Source organism: Rhopalosiphum padi, chromosome 3 (assembly GCF_020882245.1).
Source record: "Rhopalosiphum padi isolate XX-2018 chromosome 3, ASM2088224v1, whole genome shotgun sequence".
NCBI lineage: Eukaryota > Metazoa > Arthropoda > Insecta > Hemiptera > Aphididae > Rhopalosiphum > Rhopalosiphum padi.
This window is the reverse complement of record NC_083599.1, coordinates 41,878,343-41,897,800: the sequence shown is the minus strand read 5'-3', so window position 1 is coordinate 41,897,800 and position 19,458 is coordinate 41,878,343. Positions and strand designations below refer to the sequence as shown.

The window sequence follows — 19,458 nt, the reverse complement described above, 5'->3', positions numbered from 1 at the left end:
CTATACATGTATTGTATTATTATGAACATTGTAATTGTATCTCTAAGCTATTTTATTTAAGTTACATTTTTAGTTATGTTATTAAAAATATAAAACATTGTCCATCACTCAACAAAATAAATTATTAATTTTAAATCTTGAAACTATTATCAACTAAAGAAACCTATTAAAATAAATAAACTTAATTATTTTACTCTTAAAATTAAATTAATTACTCTTTAATAATACCAACTGAAATTATTTGCAATTTAAGATCTGAGATCTTCATCAATCAAACCATTACTGTGTAAATATCCACAAAATCTTAGATTATAATCTGCATTTTGAGTAAGAATATTATTATTAATTTAAATTCAATTGTTGTTATGCACATCAGGATTTAAACATAACATCATAACATCAAAAAAATACAACACAACATAAATAAAATAAATTCAATCATAATCTGTTCAATTAACACTTCTTGTATATGTTAATTAAAACTTAAATGTTAATTATAATATTTTAAAATGCCGATTATAAAAGTGATAAACTGATATTATTTTCTTTTTTGTACCACTCGTCTGTTTAGAAATGGGTTTAGTGAACTCAAAGCTTACATAAAAAAATGAACACAATATTTATCTTGTGTTTGTTAGAGGTACATTTTTGAGAGTCTTGTTAATTTTAAATGGTATTTATTTAATGAATGTCTATAATTATTGGTTTATTTGTCGAATTATCGTAAATATACTAGGTAGTATTACTACCTATCTAAACTAAGATGGACTTGATATTAGAGGAATAAGGGATTTAAAACATTTAAAAAAATGTGTAACATTATAAATGGTGATTATAAAACGGAAGAAAAAGATTTTAATATTACTTTTACTTCAGGACAAATCATGTCATGTAAATATGCTCCCAACAACATTGTGTGATGTGAAAACGAGTTTCAGCCAATATAAATCTTAAAATCTTAAATTTGAAAATTTAAAAAAAAACATATTTAATAATAGCATGTAATAGCAATAACTTTAAATACTAATATAAACTAATATTAACTAATATTTTAATGTAATAATATTAACTAATATTTAAAAAAAATCGTTTTTGTAATTTTTACTCCATAGAAATCCTAGCCCTAATTATTATTATAATTGGTTCCTTCTTTGATGGCAGTAAGATGATCAAGTATACACTTTTCCCTTCCAAATTTTATAAACCTAAGACTTTCAGCTTAGAAGTAATGTAAGTAAGATTAAAAAATATGTGTTATTGATTGTTAAAGTATCCAGTCATCACTTATCTAATATAAAAAATAATATTTAAAAGTTAGCAAAGTTAATTTAGGTGAACTGAACTTTAACTTTAAACTTGTTGAGGTGAAAATTTGAAACTAACCTCTTCAATTATTTTAATCATATAATTATGTAAGCATCTCATTAATGTAATCAATCACACAGTTTTCAAAGTATTACTTTTTTTTGGTTTGCTGGTAAATTACATTGTATTATTACAGCAAAATTTAATATAATTAAACTATTAATTATTAAGTATACATTTGTATTTTATACTATCTAATTTATATTTCACACAAATTATGCTTAATTATGATTTTGTATTACAGAAACTTTCTTAAAATTGAAATATTTATATTGATATTAGTTAAATAACTAACAGGAATCAATTTAACTCACTTTAATAAAAACCTTTTTAAAATAGAAACCAATTTGGCATATGATATGTGGTAGGAACTCAGGATTCAATTCAGCACTAGCCTTTCTTGAAAAGTATAGTAATTTATAGTATTTAAAAATACGTCAATACGTACATAAAATACTTTAAATTAACAACTCTAGTTATAACTTATCATACATAATCTGGTCCATTTTAAATTTTAACAATTTTGTTCAAATTTTCCAAAATATATTTGAACTTTTTCATAATTATAAATCATCTATGACTTGAATGTAAAGATATGAGTCCAGAATATCTTTAATATTATATAAATATCTTTATTAAGACAGAAGACATCCTTTGTATTTTTCAGAATATTTCTTGTCATAATTTTTTACAATATTATAAGTGGTTTTTTCAATTGTGGTGCAATTGAAACCCAGTTTCTGAACAATTTTTGAACTCAGATAACCACTCAAGAATCCAGACGATTTGTATTTTTTTTTTTTACATTAATAGAATTATTATTACATAAAGTAATAAGAATATTTGTGAAATACATACTTTTATGTTTTTAACTATAATTGTTAACAAATTTATTAATATGATTAACAATTTTTCTTTTTTGGAAAAGTTTCTTGTTTGTACAGGTCTTGGCTTTGTAGTCATTATTCATTATACTTGTCTTTAAATAAAAGATAATATCTTGTAAACTGTAAATAAAAACAAAATAAATTATATCTTATTCTCATTATTTATTATGGAATGAGATTATAAAAAGAATTTGAAATAATCGCAATTAAAAAATATTTGATATAATAATATTGATACAATTTTGTTATAAAATAAAATAATATGGTTTAATCATAGACATAAGACATATAAAACAAAATTGATTTGTTTTATTTTGTTCTGTGTCTGTGGGTTTAATGTATTTAGTAATTATGATTATCAATAACATAAATGTATTTTGTATTATGTTCAACTAGGTCATACAATTAAAACCACAACTACAGATCTTTAATCATGATTAAAACCTTGGATCATATAGTCTTAAGATTAAAACTGTACAGAATTAATAAGTAACAACGGAAAATTTACATTAGATATAGGTAGTAGTGTAGTACCTACATAAGTATTTACAGTCGTACAGACTGGTATTTATGCAACCCATCCTAAGTTCATTCAAAATTCACTACAAGTGTTGTGGTATTATACAGTCCCAAAGACCATGATCTCTACTAGACCCTACTCTCTGCCTGTTGGATTCCATGGCTACTGCTAACTCTACCTATATACATGAATGTAACGTATGTATAGAGATACGTACGTGGGAGAATATACTAAGTTAAACATTTTTTTATAATATTACATCTATGACAGTAGTCATGATATGATAATAATAAGTGTTATAATATTTTTATTTATTTATTTTATTTTATTATATAACAGGCACAATATACTGATAATAAGTAACTGGTAACAAATTAACAAAATATTATCCATGAAAAAGTAAATGATAAATTAATTGGAAAAATACTTTTGAAATTATATAAAATTTAAACATACTTACATAACTTCAAATTACCCTAAAAACTTTTTGAAAGAATATTAACAATTTATAGTCATAGTGTATAAATAATGCTAAACTATCAGCTCATTTATTTTCTAATATAGTAGTAAAAGCCTTAACTTTATATGGGGAACAAAATTATAATGATTACTACAATTGGAAAAATTCAACTAGTATTAATTATAATCACTAACATAATTTAATGGAATTTAATGAAGGTTGATCAATTTATTGTTCGATATGCTGCGAATCTGTTTGCTAATAAATATCCACAATTGATTGAAGTACATACTCAACAATCAGTAGCTATACACGAATGTTGGATAGTAGAAATAAATAAATAATAAAGGAAAAGTGTTTTAGTAATAAGTTCACATATTTCATTTTAAGACTTTTAAGTATTAAAAACTAATGAAGGACGTACAATGTAAACAATAATAATATTATACAATAAAATGTAGTGTAATAAAAATAAATTATACCACAACGAAATTTTAAAATTGTCATCATTCTGTACAAAATGATTGAAAATTAAAATGTTGATAAAAAAATACAACTAATCAGTTCCCGAGAACTATTCGATAGGAAGAACACGCGTATCGAATTATAAATACGAAATATGCGTATCACAATATTCAAGATTTTCAAGAAGAAAAATGCGTTACGTATCGACAGAGAATAGTTACGTACCGCCTCGTATCGAAGTCAGAGTCCGATAGGAGTCGGTACGTATCGCTACGTATTATTTTCTTCCTTGAAAATCTTGAATATCACCACACTCAGCTCAGCTGACACGAGCAGATCACTGCAACTAATTCCACGCTCCGCACGCGCATGCGCGCACCAATTATTATCAATATAATTCAATCTAACTTTTTAATGCCTTTTAATTTTGCTTCATCTGTTGCACTGCTGGCGATTCCTATTGTTGCATTAATTAAAGCTGTAAAGCGAGTAAAAATGGAAACCGATTCTTTTTGATCTACTGATGTTATTTGAGATCCTTGGCAACATAATTACTGTGCTCTACAAAGGCTGACGTTGCTCTGTCTTCATCAATATTTATTACAATATCTTTTTTATCAGATACTCTTACGCAGGCATGTACATGCTTACAAAAGTTTCCTTTGATCTTATAATTTACACATGTACATGTAAGTTGATGGACACAGATATGACAACTAGGACATGCCAAAGGACATCCCATGCAATTTTCCGAATTATTAAATGAAACAGTATAAGGATTTTTATGTGGCATTTTCGATTGTACGAGCCATGTGTTATTGTCAATTTTTTTGATTTTACTGCTTTCAATATTAATATTTCGGAGATGACTGTGTGCTATTTGTTCCATTCGAAAATTAGGTTTGTTTTTCATCATTCGTATAGTTCTTTCAAACATCATATCCCTTGCAAAACGCATAAGTAAACTAATACACTTGTCAACTATTCTATTTTGTTTACCGTTCATAGAACAATATTTTAATTTCTTGTGCATTGCTTCTAGGTACATGTTTGTATTTAAAGATAGATCAAGTCTATAAAAAAATGCCCATGCTTTGGGTCGTTGAAAATAATAATTTTTAAAGTAAATCCCAAAATCTTTAGTTTCGGCATCGTCTTCACACATTGCAAGAAAGCACTCTAAGGAATTCTGAAACTGATCAATATCCAAAATCAACATCAATGTAAGACAAGTTTTATACACTTCTCACTGCTTAGCAAGAGATTTAATTTTATTCAGATTTTTTCTCCAACTTCTGTCTACATGCCAGTTGCAAAGTAAGTGATGTTGCGGGTTTGACATTATATTAGACCAGGCATTAATGTATGTTGAGGTATCATCTGACATCAAAACTTTAATTGAAATTAAACCTACTTTTTCTTTTATAGACGAAAAAAACATAGACATAGCCACTGAATCAATTCTATTGCTTAAACAGAACGCAACCGGGCAACCAGCTTCAAATTCATCAACTAAGAGTATTTTTATAAAACACTGATTGTACGCGTAACTGCACTAGGAACTATATGGGATGATATTATATTTTTATTTTGTGTGATGAATAACCTAATAATATAATATCTTTCAAATATAAAAGTATTGGACTATCCATAAAATAAAGTGAACTTTAATCTTTATTGTTCTATTGTTATTAGCTACTCATAGCTGGAAATTTTGTTATAATTTAATATTTTATAAATAGAATTCTGTACATTCTGTTTTTTTTTTTTTTTTTAATTATGTCATACAATTATAATATATTAAGCTGAATTTTTTGTAATGATATTCAAATATAAATAATCATATATATTTATAACTGATATTACAGGATGTGCATTGACAATCATCTTGACACATCTTGGACCAATATAACTTTTCAAATAAACAACAAGTGTCAAAGGTACAATGAATCCAGATGACCATCAATAATTTTCCTACAAGTACAATAAGCTTTCAATACCTTCATAACAAATTTATTATTTGTATTGTGTCCTGTAAACGTTTGTGATTGTGAGTTATTAGTAAATAGTGTGACTATATTAACCATTGACGATTGAGTATATACTTGTTTAAACTTTATATAGTATATATATTATATATAGCAGTCTTGTTGAATATTTGTATTTAAATACTTTTTGACCAATGTATTTTAAATACTTAGAAAATACTTTTTATTTATATTTTTATTCTAGAATACTAAATACTTTTTTTTATTTAAGTGATCTACTCCGAATATATAAACAAGGTTTTGCCAATAAACAAATTACTATGTTATTGAACTTATAAAAAAAAAATATTTGTCTAAGTATTTTGAATACTTTTAAAAGGTATTTGTATTTATATTTAAATACTTCTAAAAGCAAGTATTTGAATATGTATTCTGAATACATTTGAAAAGTATTCTTAAAAAGACTGATATAAAGTTAAATGTCCACTCTTATCCGTTTTTGGACAAGTGCTTATCACTTGTATTAATAATTGATATGATATGATGTTGATAGTAAATGGTGCGTGCGGAGCGTGGAATCGGCTGCAGTGATCCGCTTGTCAACTGACCTTCACCACAGAATATAACAACGCCTTCACCTTTACCTTATCACGATTCGTGTTTACATGAAAATAATAAATATAATTATTAATTATTGTTTTTTTTACCTATCTGTGTAATCTATGGTGTAATTACATTTATTAACTATGATTGTAAGTTAATCGTGTTATTAGTTATATAAATAAGTAATATTTTTATTATTTAATATTTATCAGTTATTAAGAAATTTTATAGTTGCTTTATATTTTCATAGATGCGCCATTTCCCATTGAAAATATATAATTATTCAATATATTGATTCATTAAATAGGTAAGTCACAGATATATAACTGTGAAATTTAAAACCAATGATAAATCTATGTTTTACGTATGAAAAACGATTCTTAGTAAATATGGTCTATTAGCCTATATTACTAAGTACCTATATTATGATATTTTTATTGATATTGCTATTAAAAGGACGTCGCACTTGTATGTGTTGTCTCCATCTTACACATGTACGACTTAGACATAGCGCGTTTATGCAGTCTGAGTAGAAACCGGCTCAATTTTGGTTATAGAGTAAATATACCTATTTTTAAAATTAAAAGTTGACAATATTTCGGAGGGCAAGATGCTTAGCTTTTTTAAAACGATTATAATGAAAGTTATATTAGAAATAATGAAAAATACTCAGCATCTTGCCCTCCAAAATATTGTCATCTTTTAATTTTATAATAGGTATATTTACTCTAGAACCAAAATAGAGCGAGTTCTACACAAATTGTGTAAACGCATATTGTCTATGACCTATGTCATTCATGTTTAAGATGGAGACAACACTTAAGAGTGCGACATCCTCTTAAAGTAATTTATTTTATTGTAAGTATTATGGTAGGTTATGTGTATAATATATTATAAGTTATATTCTATATATGGTATTATACCATAATATATTTTATGTGTTTAAATTTGAATACATTTTATTCAAAATATGACCACTATTTGCTTCAATGTGACGTGATTTCTGGACATAATAAATAAAAGCAATAATCAGAAATCATAATCACATATAACATGCCATTGCATATAAATCCTACCCTAGATAGGTTAATATGAAACATTACATTTAATTACATAACTTTTTTTATACTCACACATTTGTCGTTAAATAAATGTTGTAATTATAAAATTCATCCCATTTACTGTATTATTTTAAATATAACTTAATTTTAAACCTTATTCAGTGTTCACACAGCCTAAACTAGTATTAGTATATTTTCTAAAACAAAATATAACCTGAAAATATTTAAAGTATTGAGATATTAGTAAAATTATGTAATATTAAGATTATCATCATTCATATTTTTATAATATATTGTTAAGGAAATTAACTGGTGGTTGGCGAAAATATTTGATTGATTTTCAGTATGGACGACAATTTTGAAGAAAACCTTAAAGTAAGTACAAAACAATTAATATAACTCTTTTAATATTTATTTATTTATTCATATTTTTATCATGTTTAATTAGTTTAATTAGTTAATAATTAAAAAAGCAAGTTTTCTAATTTTCTATTTTCTATTTCATAACACTGTTATTATATTCTACAATTTCTGTTTAATATTTTTATTTGGCAAATAGCCAACTTTTGTTTACTTTGAATAAAAAAAAAATATTTTTCAATCCATTGTAGTTTATTATGTTATTTTATTTTTTAAAAGATATTTCCTATATTATTATTATTATTTTAATTCATTCAACAATATTTCTTTTCAATAACAACTATAACATTTTTAAATTTATTTGTCTAAGACAATTTATTAATACATTATTATTTAGCCATTTGTATTTTTATATATCAATTTATTTATTTATATTTTTTCAGAGAGGACGCCTGTTCATTAAACGCCTCGAAGAATTACAATATTCATATTTCAATTCGCGGCCAGAATGGATAACCATACATATGAATCAACTGAAATTGTTTATAGCATCCTTTTATTATGAACGCCCATCTCCTAAAGTAATTGATTACAACAAATATAGTGATATGAACAATGAAGAAATATTATTTAAGTTATATAATAATAAAATCCAAGAAACTATTTTAAATATGAAAAAAAATATAGAGAAGAAAATTGAACCTGATTTTTATGGTAACATTAATGTAGGTTTTACTATGACACATAGTATTTGCAAACAAAAGTGTAGTATCTGCCAAAATTTTCCTGATAAAGATGTACATAAATGGTATTTACTTCGAATAAAATCGAACAAAAATAAATGTATTTTTATTGATTATGAACACAATAGAACATACTGTAACTGGAATGAATATTTGGACAATAATAATCTTCCTGAAGGATTTATGTTCTACCCTATTTCTGGGTTTTATGATGCATCAAAAACAATATTTCAAAGTATAACACCGGCTTCCAAATCGAGCAATAAAATTTTAAAAGCAGCTGACATATCTTCAAAAATAGTAGATTGGGCTGGCTGTTTAATTGTGGTAGGTAGTTATTTTTTCCCCATATTAGCGCCTGTGATCATACCAACCGTTGCAGTATATACAAGTTCTTCTGTATATGGAGCTGGTAGACAAATTAATCAACTGATAAACATGTACAAATATGACAATAAAATTTCAGTCGCACGAGCTTGTCATGAATGGATTGATTTAGCAATTTCTGTAATTGGCATTATAACAAAACCAGCGCAATTACTTTCTAGAATAATAACTACTGAAATCTCATCTATTCAAAAAGCAGGAAGAGCTCTGACAATTTTTCAAAAAAGTGCTTGTATTACTCAATGTACATTGGAAGTCTTCCGTTTTACATTAGAATTAATAGACAATAATTTTGAAGTAACATTGATAAATGTGTTAAACCTACGTTTGGATTTATTCCTTATTACTGGAATAATAATGGCTTCAAGTGAAATTGAAAATATTTTAAATGTAAGTACCTACATATTCTATTAAATTAATATATATTTTTAAGTATTGATAACTAATAACCAAAGTCTGCACTTCTATGCATTTTCATATTTTTACTGAGAGTATGCAATTGAATGAGAGTATAAAATGTCAAACAATTGTGTATAATAGAGAATAGATAGCAAATAGTTTCTTAATGTATACAAATCCAGACTTAACCTATAATTAATAAACTGATAGTCTTAATTAATAAAAACTTGTAGATATATTATATGCAATACATTTAAGGTGACTATAAAAAATGTTTTTTGTTGATCTTTAAAAAATAACATTTTATAATAACACAGGTAATTAGTTTTAAAATTTTACAATAACAGTAATAGTTTTACAATTTTAAAATGATAACATTATGCATAATTTTTTTTTCTTTGTCAAATTTGATTTTATAAGTCTGTGTCTCTTAAGAAGTTTATCATATTTGTAGTGTTTTCTATGTTTGGACCTAATAGTTAATAGGCCTATATTGAATTGAATATTGTATTTTCTTAAGATTATACCTATTAGTGGCATTCTGTTAATTTATATTTTACTGCTAAGTTAACACCACATATTACATATCCTTAATATGGCCTAATCAGATATGGTTAATTACAGTTTTTCATTTCTGTTAGATAAATTGTATTTTTGATTTTTCTGAGTTTTTTCTGTTGTTATGACCAGTGATTACCATTTTTATCATTTTATTAGTATGAAGTATTTAATTTGGGTTTTGATGGCCGAGTAAGACGTGATTTTTAGAAACTGTGAAGTGCAGTTTGAGCAGTGGAGAAGTGTCATAGGAGACAATGAAACAACGTCTACCCACTAAGAAATTAGAACACAGGACAAATAATTTTGTTTTATAAAATATTTACAAATTTTAACGTAATTTATATTATAAAAATGATATATGTTTTAATATTTGTTAAAATTGGTTTTTTGTTGTACAGTTATGGACTTTAAAAAATATTAAAATAGATTAGATGCCCGCGATACGGCTGTGCGGGTCATTCCAAATATTATATATTTATATTATACCAAAGAGACGTTACGATGCAACGTCTCCAAATTATGGGCGCGCGGGTACGGGGGAGATTTTAATGTAAGTGAGGTTTACTATCTTCGCTATGAGACATGTCTCGCTGTTACTGATAGTCGATAGGTACCTACGTGTTTCTTAATATTGTTGTTATTATATTATAGTTTGTCCTCATGGTTGATGATTTAATGTATGTAATTTTGAACAATGGAATTATTAATTACTCATACGAATAAAAAGTATTATCGAATGGGTAAAATAAAAAGGGAGGAATCCAAGCGTACAGTGTCATTTTATTCAATGTCTCCCCAACTAAAAACATAAGCTTCGCCACTGAGTTTGAGTATGCTGCTCCTTATGCTACTTTTTCATTACCTTTTATTCTTGTTTGTCTTCAGAACTATTTAATATTTTTTTCTTATGCATAATTCATTTTTTCTTTTATTATATAATTGTATTCTATTATCTATTGTGTTAATAAATAAAAATAATATAATATAAAAGACAGTATTACTAAAAATATATCTTAATTATCAAATCTTTTTCTCACAAATTTATTATATTAAATTTAAAATGGAATTTTTTAAATTCTAATTGTTCATTTTCATAATTTAGCTGTGCTATAATTTTAAAAAGCATATTTTATCTAAAATGTAATTCAACTATAGTTTATGTTTTCTTAATTGGTATAAGTTAAATTTATTTTAAATTTCGTTGACTTAGTTAACTCTAGCTATTTTTTTTGCATTGTCTTTTCCACCTTTAAATATTCGCATACATTTTATAGTATAATTCAAATTAATATTATAATGATGGGTCTAATTGTATAATTTCTTTAGGTACTATCCCAGAAAGCTGTTTGGTTTCCGATTTACAAGACTATGGAGAAAATTCCTTACTGCATGGGTTCAATACTTTGGCAGTCGGTTTACTTTATCAAAAAGCATTTGGCAGTGTTTGTGGAACGAGTCACAATGTTTCTCGAGGATAACATCACTCCACAGAATTTGTTCTTTGCTTGGAAAAATATTCGACTTATATTTGATAACTATCAGAAACAAATAACCGAGCTGGGCGTCGACGAGATGTTGCGGCACGTGGTGGAAAACATCGCGGAGCAAGAGAGCGTGAAGTATATTTTGCGTGGCCAGCGCATGGTAGTGCTGTTGGAAAGTCTGCGCGAGGTCGCGGTGAATAGATCAATCCGTCTAGCCCTGATCAAGTATTGCGTAGAGCGCGTCCTGCAGGAGGCGAAAAAGCTGTCCGCAAAGCACAACGATTGTGTAGCCGAACTAGCCAGGCTCGGCGAGACGAACGTTTGTGAGGTGGACAAGGAGTTTTGCACCATATACGGGCTCGAAAGATGCGCCATGGACCAGTACGCGCTGTGGGCCATCGGCGAGTTTGGCATGAAACCGGTCGCTCTGATGGCCGAGTACCAGAAGCACGCGTCCCGTCCGGAAAACATGTTCGACGACGAAATGGTGGTCAACGAGACTGACGGCGCTAGTCGGTCGGTCAAGGGGTACACATTTCTGGCACCGTGCAGTGTGCTTAATTTAGGAATGTGCTTGCAGTTCGCAGAAAAAATCAATCCGCAGCATCAATACATCAGTCACAAGTTCGTACAGCCCGAGGCCGACGTGTCCGTACTGCTCAAAGTTTCCGCTTTTTCGGTCAATATCATCTTCTTTGGCATCGACCTAATCAACGGCGTTCCGAAGATGAACATCTGTTTCTTCCAAGAAAATCGTGATTCTACCTCGTCAATCATAAACTGCAAGGGTTTGAAGAAGTTGCAAGAGGCTCCTTAGACACGCGTCGCCGAGCCGACATTATCATCGTCTTCACATTTTATTGATCTGGTGAACTGTGCTTTTACTATCTCCTCTCGTCCATTCAGTGGTTTTGTCGTTTTACTGACTCCACTTAATGAAGACTGTTATCCTAAACATATTTGAATTTCATAAAAACTATGTATTATTAATATCGTCTGTAATTGTAAAATATTCTTTTAATCTTATTTTTTTTAATATATATATCGATATTATTTTGCTTATTATACATGGGTCATGGAATGTATAATGTGGAACATATCAAATCCACAGATCTGTGCTCAGATTTATACACATATATTTTTTTAACACATAGTATTTTATAATTTTATTTGTAATAGAGGTATTTATATACTTAATAATTTTTTATGCTAAATGGCATTATAATTTTTATTATTAACATTTTATTCTTATCAATAATGTCTTTAGACCAATATTCATTATAGGTATACAATTATCTTGTGAATATTTAGCAATAAATTATTAACATAATAATTATGTGTTTGTGATTTATTATACTATTTGAAAAATATGAAATTAATTTAATTACTAAGTATATATACTATGTACTTACATGTATACACGGTTATAACCTGTACGGCTATAAACAGGCACGGATTGGGCCGACGGGAGTTTTCTTGGTGGAGGCCCCTGTGGTGTATTTTTGTTGTTGTTGAGAATAACAGATTTTAATAATAATAATAATAATTATTATAAATTTTAACTATGTATAGACTATATAATTATCATATTTTATTGTTTATTCGTTGACTGATTTGAATTTTATCAATTGTAACTTGTAAGCACTCTAACTAATGGTTTATCAACTACAGCATTACATTAACTCCGTAAAAAGCTTATAATACTTGATAATCGTTTTAACACCATTGCATTAAAAAATGAACTGTTAAATTTTTCAAAAAATTAGGACAGCCTTAAAAAAACATTACCCGAATTTTACTTAGAAAACAAAAATGTAAAAATAATACTTGAAAATGATGAATCTAAAGTGATAAAATTGAAGAATGTGACACCCAAAATGCAATGAAAACAAGTTGTGGGTTTTGCATGAATTGTACTGTGTGCTGTCTTCGTGTTTTATTCAAGTATAATATGTATAGCAATGTTTATAATAATTTAGGATATTGACAAACATATATATTTTAACACTGCCATCAACTCAGGTACATATATTTTATAAATTATTTAAATACACTATAAATGTTGATTCATACCGTTTACGTTTTGCGTAGGTAGCATGTGAGCGAACATTTTCGACTTTAAAATTTATTAATTTAAAAACAGATTAATGTAGTATCTTACACTATCGGAATCCAAATTAGTGTCGTTTATGTTAATGTCCGTTGAACAATAAGTACTTTATAATATAGACACGACACAGATGACGTAATCAATAAAGTAGCTAGTACCTCTAAAGTCTAAAACATTAACTAAAGAATTAATGTATTAATTAGTTATTAATATATTTGTGTAACTAAATTTGAGAGTATATTTTTTTCATAAATGGCCGGCATAGGTACAGATTTCCCGGGCCGAATTTATGTGCCAATCCCGTCGCTATAAACATTTCTAGCAGTTAATTGTTTATCAACATTGTTGTTTGGTATTATTCTATTTTTATTATATTATAGTATTCGGTGTCGATAACGATAGGCGCGCGTGTGTGTTATGACGAGAGATGACCCGCACCGCCGCACCTTCGCGTCGATCGTATTCATGGGCGCCCGGAGGGGGGGCAAGACGGGGCATTTGCCCTCCCTGGAATTCAAATAGAATGTTGAACATTTTAACTTTTATTTTGATCTATAAACATTTCATCGATATTTTTACTTTAGTGTGTGAGGTTGGTGTTTGATTTCATATAATTCTAACACATTTTGTAGTTTACAAGGAATAAACTTATTTTAGTGTATTTTTCGGTGTTTGATTTCATTATGCCCCTCCCTGATAAATTTCCTGCGGGCGCCCATGATCGTATCGATGACCAAGTTGGTCATTTTTGATTATCTTGTTTTTTTTATTATTTATTACTCAGTCTATTGTGGCACTTTGCGACCAAACACGTATTCGTCCCGTCGGCCGATCATTTTTAATATTATAATTATGTAAAAGGCATAATATACATTATACAGTCCACATATTCGGAAAGCGTTTTTTATTTTATAATTAAGCTAGTCAACAAACATATTTATCTTATTTTTATTAATGATGATAATATATACTTATATATTTTATAATATGTACATATAGTTACTTTCATGGTATGTAATAGGAATCACTTATCTTTGAACGTTGATAAATAATGTAAATTTATGCACTTTTATTTAATAAAAAATCCAATTAACTATAATTATTCTATTTCCGCTTCAAATATTGAGCTTGTATCTCAATTTAAGGATTTAAGCATTATTTTTTACTCTAAATTATCTGTTCTAAGATCTAGACTCTAGTTAGATATAACTAAAGTTCGGAACTTGTTGCATTTAAAATTATTGAAATATGCAGTCAAAATCATCAAAATATACTTAAAAATATGCAGCTAATTTTTTATTTTGTTTTTGAAAACGCAAATTGCTCAGGTATGCACTTTTCCTAAAATATGACGAAATGTACAAATTTAAACTTAGTATTTAATTTTGCCATTTCGTAAACCTAATTTCTAAGACTACAAAAAAAACATGCAAATGCAAGAAGTCCCGAACCCTTGTAATAACGTAATTTAAAGATCAATTACAATTTTACAATTAATTGATCTACAACGTTAATAGTTATAAAAGTAATATTTTTATTTAATTGTAATAATATTTTACCTTGTTGTAGTGATCTACAAATTTAAAAATAACGATCTACAAACAAATATTACATTCATTTTATCACTTATTTCTTAATTCGGATAATTTCAATACATTTTTGAAATATTTTTATTTTACCTACTCGTCCACATAGGTCATAGAGGATATACTAGTCCTAGTATATACTTAAGTTTCCGACTAAATTTTTTAAACTAGACAGATAGACAATATACACTTCGTCATCCGAGGGAACAACTGTTTGATAATTATTTATGCTTATATGAGACTTTTTATATCGTAAATCGTAATCATTTACCGATAATCAGTTATTAGTAAATTTAAAGTAATTTATAATTTTATATCCAACCGTAAATATGAAGCTACAAACTAAACGTATGTACAAAATCACCAACCACGCCTAATACAATATGGTAAATCACTTGCTACACAAATACCATTTTTCATAATATTAGTAATATTACATAATTGTAGCCGTTGAATAATTAAGTCAATAAAGCCACCAATAAATAACGCATAGCTATAATAGGTATCTGTAATTATGTAATTGACAATAATTACTAATTGTGACTTGTGAGACATAATAATATCCACTGCAGAAGCAGAACATTTGAACATATAAAATACTTAAATACGTTATTATATTTTAATCTTTTATACACATATATTTCTAATAAAGTTATCTATATACTATATTGTTTTTCCAGCACTTTTATATTCAAAAATTGTTTGAATAACTAGGTAGTCAATAGTCATGCTAAAAAAATAAAAATAAACCTATTATTATGATTTAATTTCAATATTATTTTATATTTGATACATACTTAACAGTTATCATAATATAATTAACGATAATTCTACAAATTCTTTAGTTATCAAAGGAATTACCAGGAGTTGAAGCTGTTGGAGTTGAAACAACCTAAACGCAGTAGGTGATAAATCAACTTATTAAGTCGTATCTAATTAATTTTCATCTGAATATATAATTTAAAAAAAAATAACAACTATAGATAGGTAATATAAACCTACTTAGGTACTATTTAAAAAAAATTGTTTAATACCTAATAGTTATAAGATTATAATAATATACGGTTTCCCTGCAGCGTCAAAGAGTGGAACAGCACAACGTCATGACGAAGCGTCCAGACGCTTACTATGTCCAGACCAGTAGTTGACGCTAGACGCCGCGTATGGACGGTGTATGGAAACCGTGTACCTTTAGAACCAACATATAATTTGAGATTTTCAAATTTAAAAATCTTAATATTGCTTCATAATGGCTAAAATGCTAAATGACCTCTCCACATCAACAGAAGTGATAGGTGCATATTTCATACACGATACACCCATACACGTGAATTCTTTTAGGTTGTATTATATTTCTAAATTGTTTTTTGGAGTCTTACTTAATAGTATATCCCTTATCGACATTTCGGCGTTAAATCCTGGGGTTTTTTTTTACAATAGGTTTTGTAATTTAGAATTGGTTAAAACTCCAATTTCTTTAGGAAATTCTACAATAATACAGATTACGTATATTTATTTATAAAATATTTAATTATTCTAAAATATTTGAATATATTTAAAATAAAATTAGCATCTGCAGCTTATTCAAAATTAAATGAAACGTAGGTACACATAATATGTTAAAAACTCTCCGATATTAAAATGATATAAAAAATATTTATTTAAATTAAAATCCGTTCTCTATTGATTATATATTATTAATTATTATATAATATAATAATATAAACGATCAATGCCGTGTCTAACGGGTGGCAAAGGGGGCAACTGCCTCCGACGTCATTTTCATATTATGTTAAGAACAGTGTCAACTATTTTTAGTACCAATAATTGAATAATTGAATAATCTATTTGGAAAATTTATTTTGCCCTTGCGTCTTTAACTGTTAATGACTTTATCCGTCGCTGTAAAAGTGTAAACAATAGACAATAGTACAATACTTATATTATACCTATATATATCATGTATGACTCTGAATTCTGATTTGTATGCACTAATGTCACTTTAATAAATTATGATACTAATATCTTCCTAAATGTATGCATTTATTGGTTTAAACAAAGTTTATAAATGTCTATATGTGAAAGAAATCTAACATTAAATGAAGATAAAACTATGTTTATGATTATGACCTTTTCTACTAATAAAACGTTAACTAATTGTAATTCAATAACCATCTATAGATGCTTTAATAAAAAAACTTACAATACACATGCATGTAAAATAATTAATGAAGTTTCTAGAATTAGATATTTAAGTATTATTTTTGTTAAACATTTAAAATGGAATTTACACGTCATGCATAATTTATTAAGAAAGTTACGTACAATAGGTTAATAGTATACAAATTTATAAAGCTTAAGAATTTGATACCTATACACAAACAATTCGTAAACGTATAATATATTTTGCTTTGTATCAGTCGATTAATTAATATGGGCTATTATTGCTATTAATATGGGATGGACTAGGTGATGGTATTTTAAAACAGTTACAAGTAAATCAAAACAAAATAGAAAGAATATGTTTGAATAAGTGTGCTCTTGAAGGTTGGACAAGTCAAAATTATAGGGATTTTTGGGTGTTCTACCAGTAATATCCTTTTATAAAAAAATAGTAATTATGATTATATTTAAACGATTAATAAAAGGAAAAAATAATACATTTTTTGAAAATAAAAGAGAAAATAATATAATCTATAATATTCCTGTCAAATATGCGAAAAAAATCTTTTGGTCTATCATTTGTGGACTACTTAGGGGCTACGTACTACGTACTTTAACTTAATGCCATATGAATATAAAAAAAAACATTCATCAGCATCAAAATAGTGTTAAAAAATGTGTGTATAAGTATTTATTGTTAGAATTAATTTAATCTATTATTATATTATTAATATATTACTATATATAAACATTCAATTCAATTTAATTTAAATTATAATATGAGAATAATAGTTAGATTTTTATATTATTTTTATTATAATTCTTTATTTAAATTGTAAATAGGTTTAAAAATTAAACCTATTATTTCTCTTGTAATTTTGATTTCTCTATATTATAATTATTTTCAATCACTTAACTAATAATACTGTACATTATTTATATAATTGTAAATTTTTATTGTTTTAGATGTTTTTAGTATAATATTGTTACACTCTCTATCTCTAACTCAAGCTCTGCTTAAAATAAGAGATGGATAATCATTGTATTGTAATTTTTAGATTATTATTGATTAAAATAAAACAAAAAACAAATATGCACAAAAAATAGCTAAATATCCTTGTAAAAAATACGTCTTATAAAAAAGTATGATATTAAACTAATACAAAACAACTAACAAGTTACAAGTTTGTATTGATACAGGAATGTTTATTTATTCATGTTTAATTATAATTTCCGAAAAAAATGATATGGAATAAAATAATAATTGAGTACCTATATAAACTTTTAATTTATCTTTTTTCTCCTATTGAATCAATGTCTTTAATAAAATCTTACCATAGGTACCTATATTTAAAATTATAATAGAGATTACAGTTTTTCTGTTTTTAAAGTATTGCCATATTTGACACAAATAATACAATTAAAAACATTAAAATGTCTAATAACTGAGAGTACAAATTTTGGATCTACTTTTTTGTTTTACTATAGACTATAGTCAATTTTTTTCCTATATAATTGTCTTCTAGAATACTGTTTACATTGTTTTAAATTAATTATAACATCATTCTGTAGTATATTTTTAAAACAATGCATTTAAATACCTAAGTATAGTATAGATAATTTTATAATTTTGTTTATGTTTTAATGTGTTTCACTCACTCCATTTTTCATTCACATATATCCTGGGCCGGCGGCGCTAGAAATATTGGCGCCCTTATACCCCCCAAGTGTGAGTATATTAGTACTAACATTAAGTTTTTTAATAAGTTTTAATAAAATTAGTATGTATTATCGATTCGAACTTCGATAACTTTAAAAACTTACAACTAGAATTTTTTTTTATTCCTAGAAATAAATTCGAGTTAGATTTCTCGAATAATACATATCTCGAAGCAAATTTTTATCTCCTTTCAACTTCGAGTTATCGCTACTCGACTGTATTTTGTATTATAACTTTAAACTTTATTACCTACAGGCTACAATATTGTAATAAGGTTAATACTTAAAAAAATTTTGCATTGCGTAAAAAATAAAATTAAAATAATAGTAATTTTAAATTTGATACTTCTATAATAAATATTAGTATTAAAACATAATATAATATTAATATAATTGATATTAAAATTTAAGTTTTCTAACTTTTTATTCAGAATAAAACTGTTTGATAGAATTAATTAAATTATTTAAATATTTTAATATAATCTTACTTATAATATATTAAATTATATGATTACCCTAGTCTTAGTGCTTATCAAACTATAAAACATTTAACATAATGTTGTTGGCTTAACATTTTGAATGCCGGCATGCCGCAGT

The 19,458-nt window shown here is 26.6% G+C and overlaps 1 protein-coding gene across 2 annotated transcripts; it reads left to right on the top strand.

Annotated features, from left to right (window-relative positions):
• The first annotated feature begins 6,349 nt into the window (after positions 1 to 6,349).
• On the top strand, positions 6,350 to 12,616 carry LOC132924421 (uncharacterized). Of its 2 annotated transcripts, XM_060988730.1 has the most exons (5): positions 6,350 to 6,437; positions 6,539 to 6,595; positions 7,651 to 7,724; positions 8,153 to 9,229; positions 11,126 to 12,616. In XM_060988730.1, the coding sequence occupies exons 3-5, from the start codon at positions 7,695 to 7,697 to the stop codon at positions 12,098 to 12,100; spliced, it is 2,082 nt and encodes a 693-aa protein (XP_060844713.1). In that variant the 5' UTR covers positions 6,350 to 6,437; positions 6,539 to 6,595; positions 7,651 to 7,694; the 3' UTR covers positions 12,101 to 12,616. The 2 variants fall into 2 exon arrangements, with proteins under 2 accessions (XP_060844713.1, XP_060844712.1); XM_060988729.1 differs by having other exon boundaries at positions 6,420 to 6,595.
• The last annotated feature ends 6,842 nt before the right edge of the window (positions 12,617 to 19,458 follow it).